Source organism: Pomacea canaliculata, linkage group LG3 (assembly GCF_003073045.1).
Source record: "Pomacea canaliculata isolate SZHN2017 linkage group LG3, ASM307304v1, whole genome shotgun sequence".
Lineage (NCBI taxonomy): Eukaryota > Metazoa > Mollusca > Gastropoda > Architaenioglossa > Ampullariidae > Pomacea > Pomacea canaliculata.
The window spans coordinates 8,018,677-8,035,718 of NC_037592.1; the positions used below are offsets into that span (position 1 = coordinate 8,018,677).

A 17,042-nucleotide genomic window follows, 5' to 3' on the forward strand; every position below is an offset into this window, starting at 1 on the left:
AGAAAGGACGAAGAAAGGGATGAATCATTGAATGAAAGAAAGAGAAAGTACAATGGGTAGAATTGCGTTTCGAAGAAAGAAATGAGTGAAGCCCGAATAACAAGAACATGCTGTAGGGGTAGGGAAGGGAGCTGGGGTAGGGGTAGGGGAGGGAGCTGGGGATGGAGATACGAACAGTTTGTTGAAGTTTAATTTGCGTATTTTGATTGATTGGACCGTTGTGTCCGTTGTGTCCCTGGCCGTGACTTACAGGGATCCTTGCCGAGGACCCAGTGAGCTGAAGTCCAAATTATATTTCCTTAAATGGGGAGAATGTCTCGGCAAAGTCGGAATCCTCCCTGATTGTGGAGGTGTCTGCTCATAGAATCGAATGTCGTAAAGAAATCTTGAATTGTATAGACAGCATCCGCACATGTTGGCGAACCGTGCATGAGCAATCAATCTTTTTGGCTTGAGGAGGAGGAGGAAGAGGAGGGGGAGTCTTAGAACTGCAAGGGGAGGAGGACAGAAAGAAGAAAGACCCAGTAGACAGCAGCTACTTTAGTGAACTGTCTGTTGCCAAGAACACAATGAACACCATACTCACTGACATGTTTTCTGGGGGTTCACCCACTTTCCTGCTCGCAACCCTGGTGCCAGTAGGAATGAAGATGATGATGTGGATGATGATGATGACGATGAAGAACATTTATGCAAGGCATTTTCCTACTGGACACAAGCTCAATACCTTTGACAAAAGAAAGACAGACGTGAAATACTGATAAGCACATGCACACCCAGACTTTTTCTCACTCGCTCACAGAGAGAAAACCTAACTCGATAATGCAGTTCAAAGTTCAGCTAACAGTTCAGAGGATCCAACGGATTATTTGAGTCAGACTGTAGTTATCTAACGAAAGGGAGCGTTTCTTACACTGATATTTCTGGTAAAAAAATCTTAGTAAAGATAATCTGAAATTATGAAGAAAGGTTTTCAATGGAATTGACACATGAAAAATAAACAAGAATGTTTATGTCGCGACGGCACAGTGCAAACAAGAGGCTGCCATGAGGAGGATGCTATTTATTCAGTGACTAAAATCGACCACTGATGATAGATGATGATGCTGGAACAAGATTCACAGCCCAGCTGAAATGTAGAAATAGGAATCCAGCCATAAATTCTGTGACATTTGTGAAGGAGATGTTGCCTTTAAAAAGATCTCATCATAAATCCCACGAGACAAAAGTGAGATGCTGTGGTGTATGAGGGCTGCGCACCCCAGTGTGATGACAATGTCAATGGTAGATCATTTACAAACATGTGTAGAGGACAGTGCATGTCAAGAGTAATGCATCATCATCGTCATCGTCGTCATTGCTTTTGTTGCTGTTACATCTATTTCTTTGGTCACGAAACTGGTTTTACCAGCGATCTGAGTTACTCCTCCGATTACAAAACTCTTTGGCATCACCGAGTTCGGCTTTACCAGGCCAGAGTCATTTATCTAATTTCAAAACTAATGTCTTTGTGACATATCAGTCAGGTATGCTGAGGACATATTGTCGGTCTGCGGGCTGCTTTATAAGGCAGTCTTTCCATCCGGGCAGTCCTTCCATCCGTCATTGTTGGGAGAAGACAAGGAAAGATTGCGTTGCCATCCACACATACTTGAAGCGCTCGACATCGTCTATCGTAGATGTCGCCGTAGTCGTATCATCCAGCTGATGTCCGTTTTTTTTTTAAATTGTGAAGTCATGTCTGTCAGACCGTAATAAGAGCTGCCATTGTATGTGCACGTGTCCTAACATGTAAAAGGGTGCCGTGGTGGCGCAGCGGAAAGGCGCTTGTTTCCAAGACAACGGTTACAGTGGGACATCGATTTGGCATTTGTTGCTGCTTCGGCATAAAACAACAAATTCTCTCTCTCTTTCTCTGAATTAATATTTATATTATTGGCATTCATGAACAGAGTAATAAAAAATATAAACAGTGTTGTAGACACCAAACGAGAAAAGTTAAGTGAGGAAGATTTGATTTCAGTTATTTTCGTGTCCCATTTTAAACCCTCGCAGCCCTTTTCATTCATCTGATCCCATTTTTTTTTTAGCCTAAATTTTCTCATTGAGAGATTTTTTTCCTTTAACAAAAAACTTTTCATCGACGATTTGACACAAATTTTGCATTATTTATTATTATTATCGTTTAGGATATAAAAATAATGTCGTCTGCGTGCAACAGGGAAACAATTTGTCCACAATGGAAAAAAAAACCTTTTAGGGGAAAATGAGCAGCCATTTAGCACTTTTGACAACTTCCACACGAGCGATCGCAGTGAACTGGAGGCTGAAATAAGAAAAAAAAAATATCTTCTAGTCGGGCGTAGCCGACTTCTCAAGCTTAAAACTAGTTTGTGTAGATGCCTGGGGCTGATTAAAGCCGAACATAGCATTAATTCATCTCCGTTGTCGACAGACCGGCTGTTTACCTTTAACATACACTGACTTTGTAATTGACGGGATGGTAAACATGCGGCGAAAAGCTGTTGAAAACAAAACAAAAAATTGCTTCCCTTGATACAGAGTTGTTTCTCTTAAAAAAAAAGTCTGTAAAGTGCGTCGGTCTGAATGAAAAGAAAGAGTTTTGTGTTTACTGTATCTGGGGGCGTCTAGTACAGTCGTGGTTATTAACACAAAGATCACGTGACCAGCTGGTCTCAGACTCTGGCCGAGAGTTTTTCTCTCAAGAGGACGACAGAGATAGAGATGAGGGCAAGGAGAGGCGGGCGGGGACATTTTGGTGTTGCTGGTTCGATTCACGATAAACCACAGATATCCACAAAGTCCAGTTGCTCTTTCTTTTCACCTCTTCTCTCTCTCTTTCTCTCTCACGCACACATAATGGGAGAGGAGGCCCGGAGAAGTTTGCACCTGAATAGAGAAGCAAATTTTCGATCTGTCTGATGGACTAGCACGGAAGAATATTTTGTGATGTGGCAATGGACAATGGCCACACTAGAGGTGGAGGCTGTCCAGATTCTTAAGTGAATGAAAAATATTTCATGTGTACGCATGCTATCTTAAATTTTTTTTAAAATTTTTTTTAGCATTAGAGAAAAATTAAGGAAGTTTTACTGTTTTTCTTTTTCCCGGGTGTTAAAAAAGCAGCTGGAAATCTAGATAACTCTGTCAGCGCACATCAGAGTTACCTGTTGCATGACAGAAGCAATAACACATCAATGTTGAGGAAACCGTATCAGTGTCTTTCTCACGTAGAACTTTCTAGAAGCATTAGAAACACCGAGCCTGGGCGTTCGTATCCACCATCCATATCAGCCCAGTTTCCATTTTATTTTATTAACCTCGCCTCGAGTAGGAATGAGTTGCTGAAAGCATTTTTGTCTTCAAGAAAAAGAATGAAAAGACCGAAACATCTTTCATGTACTTCCACGAGACAAATTCTTTTTGGGGTTAGCAAGCCAACATCTTGTTCCTTTTTTGGTGGGACTGCGAGCTCCTAGCACCAATCACCGCTCCCCGAGCCCCACTATAGTGATGGTGAGGATTTCGCATATTTAATTGATGTAAGCACGCGCGCCGGAAATCCCATGCTATAAAATGGCGACAAAAGCCAGACACGCCGGAAAAACAAAACGAAGTTGGAGGGTCCCGTAACACGCAATTAGCACATCTATCGTTAAAGCACAGATATCGGAGAGGGGCCACATTAGCATGGAGGCGGACTCAGCATCCTTTCCATCTCACTGGATGGTCGAGACTTTTCGTTCCTCTCTTCCTCCTCTCCTCCCCATCCCCTCCAGGGTTCGTTAATTCTGTGACAAAAAAACTATATTTAGGTCTTTAGCGACGACCGATTGTTCATGGGGGTGTCATCTTCCAGACATCACTTGGATGCTGGTGAGGTAGTCTGTGTCGATACAAACCTTTGTTTCAGTTTGTCTGATGGAAGAATTACTTACAAATGGAAGCATTTACTTCAGTCGTCATGACGACGCTTCTAGCTAATTCTTTCTCTCTTCGTATCTTGTGTAACAACTTTAAATGGAATTGATCAAAATGTCACAGTAGAATTGTCCTTCTCTCTCTCACACACTCTCTCTCTTTCTCTCTCTCTCACACACGCACGCAGAGACAATGCATGCATATCTCGACCATCGTGTCGTGACCAGCTCGCCCCTTAGACATTCTAGTTCCGGAAACTTTCTCGACGCACACAGAACAGAGGCGAGACCATATGGTTTGAATGAAAAAGCTTTATCTGGAGAGATTTTTCACCGGTGGCAGAAGGCTGTGCAGGATGTGGGCAGGAAATTAAATGCGGTTTATCCGGCCCAAGTAGTCGTTTTGCTCCCAGCTCCAGACGCGGGGCGAGGATGAACGGCGCTCATTTAGAATTCACTTTTCTTTCCAGCGACTTTGCTCTTATTTCAGCCCCACTCTCTCTCCCCCCCTGTCCAATCCATGCCTATTACCTCCCCGTTGAGTTCTTGACCTTCCTATATACAGTCCTGAAATTAGTTTCCTGACATATTTAGTGACATCGATTTGCCAAACTTGTCTCCCTTTGCTAATGTTTATCGTTATCATTTTGTTTAATTTTCTGGCTTTTCCTTTTTTATTGTTGTTCTTAGAATCTGAGATGTAATGTCTTGACCTGAATGCGGCGAAGTTAGTTTTAGAAAAAAAAGATACCCCACAGAACCTCTTCCATTAAAATAGAAATGTGAACTTGCAGTCAGGGATCAGAAAATATTTGATTATTTTAGGTCTTTGAAGATATCTCAGTGTAGTCAGATTTTGAAAGTGTTCATATGTACTGTCTATTCCTTATGCAATGTTATCAAAGAGTAAATAAATAATATTGCTCAATATTAGGTGATCTTGTAAACATTTAATTATACGTTTTATCCGTTGCTCAGTTAAAATCAGATGAGATGAAGATCTATGTAAGACCCGTCTTCCTACTATTGCCAACAACGTAAATCACAAATATATATATATATTCAAGATTGATCATATACATAAATGAAAGACTGAAATATTTTTTATGAATACAAACTGTGGCACTTCAACCAAAGACTAAGCGGGCAACCATTCAAATAACCAAACTTAAAATTTCACGTCTTATAAGATAATAAAATACAACAAACACTTCCGTTCATTGATATCGAAGATTTTTCTCTTTTTTTCCAGATGTCTGTAAGCATCCCAACAGCAAAAAATGCCGAAAGAAACGGTTAATCATTCGACTGGAGACATTCTGTCCAGATATTTGATGAAACCTATGAAGACAGACGGTGAACTCTTCAAAGCTAACTAAAGGTCATTGACAGGTAGGTCCGATTACATTTTATTCACCTTATTTCAACTTTTCATGTCATTTCCTTGGATTCTGTCAAAATGAAAGAAGTAGTAATAACTGATACATGCAGACTGTCTTTTATAGCCTGTAATGTGTTTCTGAAAAAATACTTCTACTGAAAATACTTCAGAAAATCTCTTGGCAGTCAGATGACACATGGTAGTAATGAGGTGGTCAATGATGAAGAACGGTTGTCAAGAGAGAACCTAAGCCGCTAAGGCAACACCTTCATCTTCATTCGAGTACAAGAGAGCTAAAAGGAAATAGGAAGAAAGGAGGGAGGTGTTGGGGAAGAAAACGAGCCTAAAATAAATCTCGGCCATGTCAAGACTCACACTCCTATAGACAGTGTGTCAGGGAGAAAACAATGAGTGATAGCCGTAGTCATGGCCTAGTGCAGGATATAACAGTAAATTACATTCTGAGGGCTCAGCAATAGGACCCTGACAATGAGGTCACAGGAAGAGTGAGGTGAGGTTCAAGCACACCACAAAAGGAAGTGCGTCTCCTCAGGAACGGTAACTGCCGCCCCAGCATCATCCTCATCCTCATTCTCATCCTCCTCCTCATCATCATCCTCATCATCATCCTCATCATGAGTTTCATCTGATCGTTATTTCTTGTCTCGATGACAAGCCCAAGACGTAGTTTATCTATTCACGTGGTCGAGAGAAGGGCCTACGTGTCGCTGCGAGCATGCGCATCATTACCTCGCCATGCCGACTTCCGGTCATTAGAAGCAGGCAGTTGATGGCTAATGCACGTCCGCGCCATCCGGCTGTCAGACAGGAAGTAAGCTCCTGTGTCGTGCGCAGGGCCGTCTGCAGGAAGCCGCGGGAAGCCAATGACAGTTATGATGGCAGTGAAGGCAAGAAATAACACAACGATAAATGTTTACATTCCTGGAAGATAAACATACTCAGAAATGTTTTGTCTTAAACCCTAATTCCCTTCTGGGCATAAAAACTCTCAACATAATCCTACACAAGACAGGGAGCTTTATGAATGGCTTCAGCCACATTTCTTAAAGAGAAGACTCCCTTTGAACAGAAAGGCAAAGGCCGTCCCCTAATCTTTCTGTCGTTCATAAAGGATATACAAAAAGAATCACTAATAACATTGCCATCCATATTGGCATGTGACTCGCTCACTTGTACATCAATGTCGGGACGAGTGTCTCTTCAATGTTCGCCGGTAAGGAAAAAGGTCATGGGCCACACATCACCCATCGCAATTAATGTTTTTGTAGACCCAGACAGAAACCATCAATAAAAAAGTTCTGGGTAATATTGTGGCTTAATGAATCCGAAATACAGAATCCAAGAAATAACCTCTTAAGAAAAAAAAGAAGAAAACTAAGTAGTTTTCTATTAAAATTGTCAGTGATTATTATTTTTTTTTTTTGCAGAAAGTTTGTTAGTAAAAGTTGTTTCTTAGACAAGACGATTCCTTTTCGGTATGAAGTGGTTACACGACCATTATCTTTTCAAATGCTTGCTTTTATAAAAATTAATATTACATAGTGCATATTAGCCATTATTATGATTACTTGGCTTGAGCTAAACTGACATCTGAAAAAAATTCTTATTGAAGACAATTTTCTTTCCTTTAAAGAAGTCCATTCCATACTTCTATAAAAAAATTTCTGTTTGCCTTCTTCCTTTTCCTTCGATCTTCTGATTATGGTTTGAGATATCAAAGTGTTTTGATTATAAGATTATATATTGCCTAACACAAAGATGATGATGGTTGTTTTGACCAGTTGAAGAAAGAGATGGGTGAACAGAGATATATGCTGCAGGATGTCGTTGATGTTTCGACTGTCTGGTTGACCTTTGACTGGGAGTTACTAGGGGTGGGTGCTATGGCATTATTACAAATTAAACTCGAACAAAGTAGAAAGCGGAGTATGGTTTTCTTGCTTTTGTTATTGGATTTTTTGGATTCTTACCTTTTAAGAACATGACTGTTTGCTGGTATGTCATAGTGGAAGGAAGTCTTAACGTCTGAAATTTGAAAAGTACTCAGAATGACAATCGATTTAAAGATGGTTCCAGTACTAATGAGTAGAAAGGGTATAGCTTACAATGTCTAATTAAAGTCTCGCCAGTCAGGTTAAAGGTCTAGTGCACAGAGGGAGTCAAAGTTGTGAGGTCACGTTTGTCCACTAATAGGCTTAATTAATTTATGGACCCAGCTCTCCGATTGGCTGTAGCCTTGGCAACGTAAAGTCTTGATGTGAGTTCGTTGACCTCTAGCTGTGGTAATTGTAGGCTTGGGTGTCAGGAGTTGAAAGGTGGAAGTTGGGGGCAGCAGTATTAGTCCAGCTTTTAATTTATCTTACACTCAGTAATTAGAACGATGCGTCTTCTGGACTTGGAAGTTCTGTCAGTCCAACGACAGCTCCTTCCATCTTCCATCTCTCCCAGTTTCTGACTCAGACATTCCTTCCCCGTCAATAAATATACCGTTGTCTCTATAATTGCTTGTTTCTTTTGTGTTTTTCAATCTTTTCTGCTAACAATGACTCAGAACTGGAGTCTTACAAGAATGAATGTTTGAGAGATTAACGAGCCTCCAGTGTCATCTTCTGTTGTGGGATAAATCATGTGAACGGGTCTGACATTAACGAAACATAAAGACACATTTTCTTCAGCCAGGGACAATACATCTTAGGACCTTGGAAAGAAATATTTGTTGTCAACACACACCCAGTGTGTGCGAAAGTCAAAAACTACACGCGTGTAAACATTTTAAGGTGGATCCGTTTAAACACCATTTTCTGGTAAGTCTTGTTGAATATTTGATACTTAATCTGTCTTTTCTTTAGCAGAAGCTTGCTTTGTTTTAGTTTTTAGCTTCTTTGTCTGAGAACCACACTTGGAGATGTTCAGTCCCTTCTGCTACCTTTGACAGGTTCCTGGAAGACAATGTTAAAATCGAGGAGTGAAGATGCACCATGTCATCCGGGTCTTGGATACGCGATAAAATGGACACAAATAAAATTAGCATGAAAACATCAGGATTAAAAAGATTTTACTGGAAGCGGGGAAACCTTTAAAAGGCGTTGTAGCTTGACTATAAAGTCTGTAGACAATGACAAGTAAAATAGAATATAGACACAAAGAATTTATCAATGTAAAAATATTTTTTTTCAAAGCCTTGTTAGATTCTCATAGAGCTGAATAGAAAATTTAAATTCTTAAATCTCCTTTTTGTGTTTCTACGAAGTTGTGTCTTTTGCATTCCAGACTTAGCGAAAAAAGGGGATTAAAGTGTGTTATTAAACTAAAATTATGTAGAAAATTCATTGAAGTTTTGTACCCTACACACTGCGTTATCTCCCTTTTAAATGGACTCGGGGGTTCCTCCTTCTTCCAGTAAGGTCTGTCTCATGGCAGCAGCAATCGTACAAAAATAGAATTAACCTTAAAGCAACCTCCATTCAGTTATCCTCTCCACGGTGCACTCAGACATCTTAGGAGTGATGGAATTAAGCAGCACTTGCTTCAAACATTTGAAGAATTTTTCTTTTGACTGATGAATGGAAGGAGCATCACACACATGTGTAAAGCAGCTACCACCACCACCACCACCACCACCACCACCACCACCAGCAGCAGCAGCAGCAACACGATACGGCGTGACGTCAGCGTGACGGCTGTTGGTGACAGCTCCGCGTGACAAGCCAGCGTGACGGACACAGCGCCGGACGAATTAGCGATCTGTCCCAACCGCCCTCTGCCTGTAATTAGCGCCAAGCACGAGGTCAAACCATCTGTGGAGTAATGTGTTATACCAGGCTGATGAGTAGTCCATTAGTTTTCTTTTTTTTCTCTCCTCTCTTCTCCCTTTCGCATTTTCTCTCTCCTTCCCTCGCTCTTTCCCGCTCACTTCCTCTTTTTTTACCATCTATCATTTTCTTTCACTCTTTCTCCCTCTTTCTCTGCATCTTTTCAATCTCTAATCCTGATCCCATTTTCTCTCATCTCTACTCTAATCACTCCCCTCTCACCCCTTTTCCTTTTTTCTCTCTATCTCTCCTCCCCCACTAACACAAACACTCATATTCCATTCTATCTCTTCTGACCCTTCCTGCTGACCTTTCCCTACCTGACATAACATGCCTTCATGTTTGTGCCAAACCGAGGTGCATTACCTGCTGATGGATAGAAATAAAAGATTTGGCTAAATAAAACTTCCAAACCGCGGAGTTCAGGTGAGCACAGACGGAGGGACCGCACATCACAGGAGGATGGAGTGACTTTAATGTCTGCTGTCGAGAACTGTTTGCTCACACGCTGAAAGACGAGTCATTAATCGCTCCATGTCACCGACACATTTTATTATTTTATTTACATCAAGGGTTAGTGAGATGCACGGAGAAAAAGTTTCTACATCCCTCTCAATGCATTCTTATCCCAGGTGTGAGACTTTCTAATCCCACGACTTCTTGTAGACAGACCCACGTCCACCTCTCCTGGACACAAGATTTCATGTATTGTTGGATATTGATTACCAATCTGTTTGTTTGTGTGTTGCAAGTTCACGTGGATGACCTCACATGTCAAGGTTTGTGACCATACTGCAGGGTCTGTGTGCAGTCTTAACCAAATCGAGTTTTATGAAAAAAAATGTTCAAATGTTCGGTATGTGTAAATTCCGAGTTAAGAAAATCTCGCGTTTTTCTCGTTTTCGCTGCTTCTTTTCTTATCCTTCCTTACCTCTTTCCCCTTTGTTTTTCTTGTTTACTTCATCTTTCATGTATCTATCCATCTCTCCCACTCCTTTGTTTATTCACTTATATGAGGAATAACTTGAAATGTGTCACACATGACTGACTTCTTTTCAATCGCGCGAAACGACAGAAACTCTGCCACATAATGGCCTACATTTTGTGAAAGACATTTAAAAATTATTTATTTTAATCATAAATACCTGGCAAGCTTGGAATGATTGAATCACGAAAGCTGGGGTCTAATGGATCAAGTAGGAGAATGGTCAAAGACAATGACTATTCAAAAAGTGTCGCAGTGCTGAGGGAAAGGTAGGAAGTAAGTGTCATTGCCTTTTCTCAGTCCTCAGACTTCAGTAACGGCCAAAGATGTTGCTGCCGAACTTCAGCTTCGAACTCAGGCTTCTTGTTTACTATCGTTGACTTTAAAATGTGAGACGAAGCACAAGCTCTACATCGAATAGACTTTTATTTACATAACCACTCCACTCATCCATTGTCTAAATAAATAAATAAATAAATAAATAAATAAATAAATAAATAAATAAATTTCTGGTACTGCAATGTGATATTTTAAAGAGGGATAGGATGCTGTCAAAGGTACACCATATCAAGACAAATTTTTGTTTGACATTTTTGATGCAATCGTGTTTGCTCTCTGTTTTCTTGAAACTGGCTTATGGTGAAAATATTGTTGAAAACGGTGATAAGGCTTCAGTGTTTCTATAAAAAGATTCTCAGTACTTGGGACGACTATTCTTACTGCTATTTACACCATGGCCTGGGGGAAATTAATGATGTGGAGCACTGATGATAAGTCCCCGGTACATGGACTTAATCTTCTCCAAGATATTGCCGAGTACCTCGATCACTCTGGCCTTGGAGAAAGACAAAGACTAGATGATAATGAGATAAGTAGTAATCAATGACTAATTTCTCAGCTTTTGTCCGAAACAATTAACTTAAGAGAGTGCACTACAGTTATATTGCAGGTCTCTGTAGACGATCTCCTCCCATTCACGCGCTCTCGTTCTGTCGTTGAAGCAGGGTTTTAAACAAGGGAGGCAACCAACGGACGAAATGATAGTTAATATTTCCTTCATGATTTCAAGTTTTGTAATTATGTCTGAAATAATTGTATTTTTAATGCACACCATTTCACCGACATTCTGACTCCAGTGTTGGATAGCGTTTGTCACACTTATAATGTTTCTTTAGCTGGAAATACTAACATGGAACTTTCTTTTCATCTGTTTAGGTGAACATCTTAAAACTGTGTCTGAATTTGCGAGCCGTGCTTGAACATCAGCTGAGTGTGTGAACATGTGCAGACTCCACCACATCTGTCATCGTCCTGGTGTGCAAACCATTGCATGCTCAGCCAAAGACAGTGTCCACGTTTCTGAATACAGTACATCATCTCCATAGTCTGCAGCCTTTGACCCTCGTTTAACGCCATTTGCACCCCTCATCGACCTCTGAACTTTAAACCAGTTTCTCTTAGACCGTCGTCGCCGGATTCTCGCCACCATGTACGGCTTGTTGATCGAGTCCATCATGGATTACATCCGCAAAAGGTTCGGCGATGAAGCGTGGGAGAGCATTCGACAGAAGGCGGGGATTCCCCACACGTGCTTCTCGACGCACGAGACCTACAGCGAGCAGCTCATCCCCAAGATTGCCGACTCCGCATCCCAGGTCATCGGACTTCCGGAGGACGAGCTGATGGATGCTTTCGGCGTTGCCTTCGTCAGCTTTGTCGGCCAGTACGGCTACGACAGTATATTGAAGGTACTAAAAAAGCTTTAATAATACTCGCAGTGGCAGTAGTAGTCATAGAGACAGTAATACTTGTAGTGGCAGTGGTATTCGTAGAGGCAGTGTTCCTTTTTTTTTTTTTGCAATACTTTGGAAAGATTTTTCCCGATGCTCTTAATTGCCAAAAGGAGCGAGGTTATTTAATTTCTCGATTTTGTTTATTCCAGGTCTTGGGTAGACACATGCGCGACTTTCTCAATGGTCTTGACAATCTACACGAGTACTTGAGGTTCAGCTACCCGAAACTGCGGCCTCCGTCTTTCTTCGTGGAGAATGAAAACAAGAATGGTCTCACCCTGCACTACAGGTCTCGCCGCAAGGGCTTTGTCCATTATGTTAAGGTATGGGCATTACAAACAACATACGTCACACTTGTACACAACCGCGCTTCCTTGAAGAGTTCATTTGAATATTTCACCTCTCAGTCTTTAAATCTGTCCTTTCTCTCTCACTTTTTTTATCTTTCTTTCATTCTCTTAATCCTGTGTACGCGTGTGTTCATTAGTAAGTGTTTTCTTGTACAAACCTGAGAGTTTCTCATTACTAACAAATATTTGTCCGATTTTTCTGCTTACCTCCCCAGGGTCAGATTCGGCGGGTGGGCGAGCTCTTCTACAGCACCAAGGTGGACATCTTCGTTGTCGGCCAGCACTTCAACAAGGACGACAACACGACTCACGTGACATTTCGACTCCTTTTGACAACGTGGCCTTCAAAGACACCCGGAAAGCTTACGAGGACAGTGTGGTGGACAACATCCCACTTAGGTGAGGGTGTACTCTGTTCAGTCCTCGCTAACAGGCTTTTTCTTGCACTTTTGCCTTCGGTATGCAGCAGTCTTAACCACTCCTGTGACCTAAAGCACCATCACAAATTGAAAACGGATGGCATGGAGCTGTCGCAAATTTATTTTAAAATTGTTGGATATCCGCAAGACGACAGAAAAAAAATTACATAATTCCTTTTACCTAAAAAGGTTTTACACCAAAACTGGAATCAGTTCTTACATCGATGATTTATGTGAATAAAAACTGCGAACTGTTTTCTGTTGACGATGAGTGCTTTTGGTAACATTGCACGAATATTTCTGCTCTGAAATAGGTTTTTTCTTTCTTCCTTTTTTTTCCTTGTCTGTTCTTGCTCTTTTGAAGGTAAGCTATCGTGAACCTCTCCTTTATTTTCATAGTTTATTTATTGTTTTATTTGTTTCTTCTGACGATTGCGTTCGAGTTTCTCTCTTGCTTCCATACTCCCCCGCCACTTGCATACTTCCTTTCTCAATCGAGCATTTTTCGTAACTCAAGCTTCATAGAGTACATGTTTATCCATATTTTAATCTTAGTTATTCTCTTCTAATTTAATTTGATCGGTTTTTGTAACTATTTATTTCGATTTTTCTGTCCTTTAGAGTGACATTTGTAAAAGTTGATTTATTACTAATATTAATTTAAGTTTGTTCCTCTATTAGCGACTTTTCAACTAACCTGCTATTTATTGCCAGCTTGACTGCAGCTGATATCAGGTACTGACTGGATTGTTGCCCTTGTCTTGCCTTGTGATGCGCCAGCATGACTGAAACTTTCATGCCTAGAGTATTTGTTGTCCTTGTGATGACCAGTGGATCTGTCTGGTGTCTTAGTTCACAAGCTGCAAGAGTTAGTCAAGGGTGTATATCTCCTGCTGTCTTCTTCAAAAGCTTCCCATTAAGACAGATTAGACAGTTTATAGCTTTAAAATAACTATATAATTTTGGGTTTGTTTTTGTTTATTTTTTGAGGGGTGATGATGTACAGTAAAAAAGTAACAGTGGGATTGAAACACAGAAAACTGTCAGGTTAAAAGTAAGGCCATGCTTAATCTCCAACTTAAATTCTGTTTTCTGATTCGGTTAAGATTATAAAGATAAAAGATAAAAAACTAAACTAACTGAGAAGAGAGGAGGGGATACATTTCTTTTGAGGTATGTGTCCAGCTTCTCTACTTGTACACTTTCATCTACTTTTTTATCCAGTGACTAACATTTAGAAAATTGTAGCTTTCAAAATAATCTTGTTCTACTGTAAAATGTTAGTGATGCTGGACTCCCCCCCAAGTTAATCAGAGATATGCACTCTGTCTGCATTACCAACTCTTGCCCAGTGGCATGGTTTATTAACCGCGTTTTGTCCAGTGGCATGAGGCATGAGGCATGAGGCATGCCGAGTGCATGGCACCGAGTGGCTGTAGGACCACACCTTGTCTGACACGCACTGGAAGATGCAATGCAGTTTGGTTTTTGTTGTGAGTGAGGCTTACAGTCGACATCTCGTTTCCTAGACGCTAAGTGGCAAGAGTGTGTTCTGTTTGGTTGCTGAATTCAGTACAATTCAGTTCGGTGATTATGTGGGCCCTCGGTGTCCTACAATGCCCTCCAGGGGCCACAACACTTTTTTCCTCTCGTGACGCAAGTACATCAGCATTAGCTGAAGAGGGAAGACAGAAAACCCGAAATAAATCGACTTGACAGTATTCAGATAGGACAAGAACATCAGTTGTCAGAGAATATTAAAATAGTTCTTGCTGATCCACTTTGCATTTCCAGTATTGTCTCAATCTCTCTCTCTTTCTCTTTCTCTCTCTCTGTGATTGTATATACGCTTTTGAAAATGTTCTGCATTATTCTCTGAATATAGTTGGCTATCTATGCAGTCACCTGTCTTTTTTCTTTCTGTCTCTTTCTCTCTTGTCCTCCTTACACATAGTTCTCTGTACATCAAGACAAGAAAGAAGAGACTGAAACGATGACAGAAGGGAGACAGGTAAACAAACAAACAAACAGACCAACAGAAAGACACACGATGAACAGGTACTCTTCTTGGAATACGACAAAAAAGAACAAGAAAGACCATGGTTTAGCTAGCCAGAAACCAGTGGGACACACAGAGCAAGAGAGGAAGCAGTGTTGGTCCCTAGGGGACATTGTGGGACTGAGGGTCCAGTGTAAGTGGCTGGGCTGAGGCCGTGCTGAGCAGTCGTGAGCAGCTCAGTACCGGTTCCCCCCTTTAATCAGCAAGCTTCCTTGTACTGTGATCAGATCGGAACTTCTCTTTGAGCTCTTTCCCTTCCACGTGGTCTTCTCGCGCTCCATGGAGATCCGCAGCGTGGGCTCGGCGCTGGCCGCCGTCATCCCGGATGCTGTTGGCAGGAAGCTGACGGAGATGTTCTTCCTGGCGAGACCCATCACACAGTTCACGTGGGAAGAGGTGAGTCCGCCATTCTTCATATTTGTATCTTTGTTCTCAGTCTCTTCTTCCTCTCTCATCTTTCCTCCCCTAGTTCTTCTTTACCTGTCGTATACCTGAACATTGTTATTGTTTACTTGGATTTCTTGTTATTTCCGTGAACTTCTTGTTGTTGCTTGTCTTTTCCTCTTCCTTTTCCTTCTTCTTTTACATCTTCTCTTCTTCCCTCAGCGGTCCGATGCAGCAAGGGTTAAGACTGGATATCTTGATATCAGATATGATCTCTGTTTTTCTCCACCCCGAAACACGTATTGAGTACCAATCGCTGGGATAACTACCCACTGGTTTGGTGTGTCTCCGGTTGATATTTTCGACATTTTATTTTCCTGTGGAATCGAACGCTTCCAATCTTCTTTTTCTGTATTCTCACGTATCAAAGGATTTGTTTGCTGAAAGATTTATTTTGTTTGCCTACCTCGGGTATGAAAGAAGCCACTGCACTCAAATGACCTCCGCCATCGATTCTTCTCGCTCACCCACACCTGTGAGAGTGAGTTCAGCTTACAGGTATTCTGCACTGAGCAAAGTGCAGGCCATACTGATGTCAGTTCAATTCTGCCACAACATCAGATGTTTGTTTAAATTTGTGGCTTCCGCTTTGCTTTTGTGTAGATTCTGACGATGGAAAAAAGGTGAAAATCTTGCCAGCGAAGCATTAAAAAAGAAGCACCTGTCAGTCAACTTCTGAAAAAAAAATAAAAGCATTGAACAAGTTTCAAATCTAATATTTTTTCAGGAATTCGGGAGTTTGTGAGTCCATGCATGCATACACCTGGGCATGCGCGCGCGTGCGTGGAAATACAAGAATAATACAAATATTCACACCACCTACGAAGATTTTCACCTGACTTTTTTTTTCCTCTTGGCGGCTGAACATAAAGAAGGCTGTATTTACGGCTTTCCTATCTACAGAGTTATCTTTACAAGCCAGAGTGCACCAGGGTCTGTTGATGTTAAGGGCAAGGCTTTATCTCTCCTTCTTCCTTCCCGCCCTTCGTAGCCTTCCGGACGGCGAATACAAGTTGTTGCTGTAACTGTCAGGCAGGCGGCTTTCGGGTGCACTCTGTTTTATCCCAGGCAATTATCGGTCTATCGTTGTAATCGTTACTGTTGTTGTGTTGCCGTTACGTCTTAATTAACCCTTTATTATTTTTCTTTCATCCTGTAATCGGTGCAATAGCCATTTGCCTCAACAACAAAACGCCTGTCTTTTTTTTTTTGTTGTCCTGTCACTCAATAAGTCTCAGTTCTAGCCAGTATATCTATAATGTCAATCAATGTATCCAAGGTTCGATTGATATATCCAAAATAATGATCAACGTTTGTAGGTTTCAATATAGACGAGTTTTAAACCGGTCATCCAAAGTGTTTTTTTTAGTAAATCTTAAGTTTTAACAATTTATGTAAGCTTTTCTCAAATCTATTAATGTTATCCTCACGAGATAAGAATTATGTTTACACCATAACAGCTATAAATAGACATTACTCAATGAGCTGAGTGTGGTTGAATGTGGGTTCGGGTGTGAGAATTAGCTTTTTAAAAAAAAGTTTGTGAAAGTAAGTCTGTTATACATAGATTCTTGTGTAAATCATCAACTTGACCGTCAGACCTCAGGCCGCATCACCAAAAAAAAAAAAAAAAAATCAACTGAAAAAAGATTCATTGCGCATGCTCAGTTAGTCCTGTGGAAAAAATCATCAAACATCATCTCGTGAAGGTGGAAAAGGGTACGCACCGGAAAGCATGGCCACCTGGAAATAGAATCCCGTGGTCTCCATGTTCTTCAGTAACGAAGGAGTCGAGTGAAGACATTGTCACAATTACCACCATCGGCGGACGTCCTTT

The 17,042-nt window shown here is 41.1% G+C and overlaps 1 protein-coding gene across 1 annotated transcript in view; it reads left to right on the plus strand.

Moving 5' to 3' along the window:
- Nucleotides 1–17,042, plus strand: part of LOC112559755 (soluble guanylate cyclase 88E-like) — an 87,957-nt gene that overhangs the window by 25,184 nt on the left and 45,731 nt on the right. Inside the window, 6 exon segments of the mRNA XM_025231142.1 lie at nt 5,194–5,333; nt 11,356–11,888; nt 12,083–12,256; nt 12,499–12,607; nt 12,610–12,682; nt 14,989–15,157. Coding sequence (XP_025086927.1) covers nt 11,628–11,888; nt 12,083–12,256; nt 12,499–12,607; nt 12,610–12,682; nt 14,989–15,157 — 786 coding nt within the window. The 5' untranslated portion in view covers nt 5,194–5,333; nt 11,356–11,627.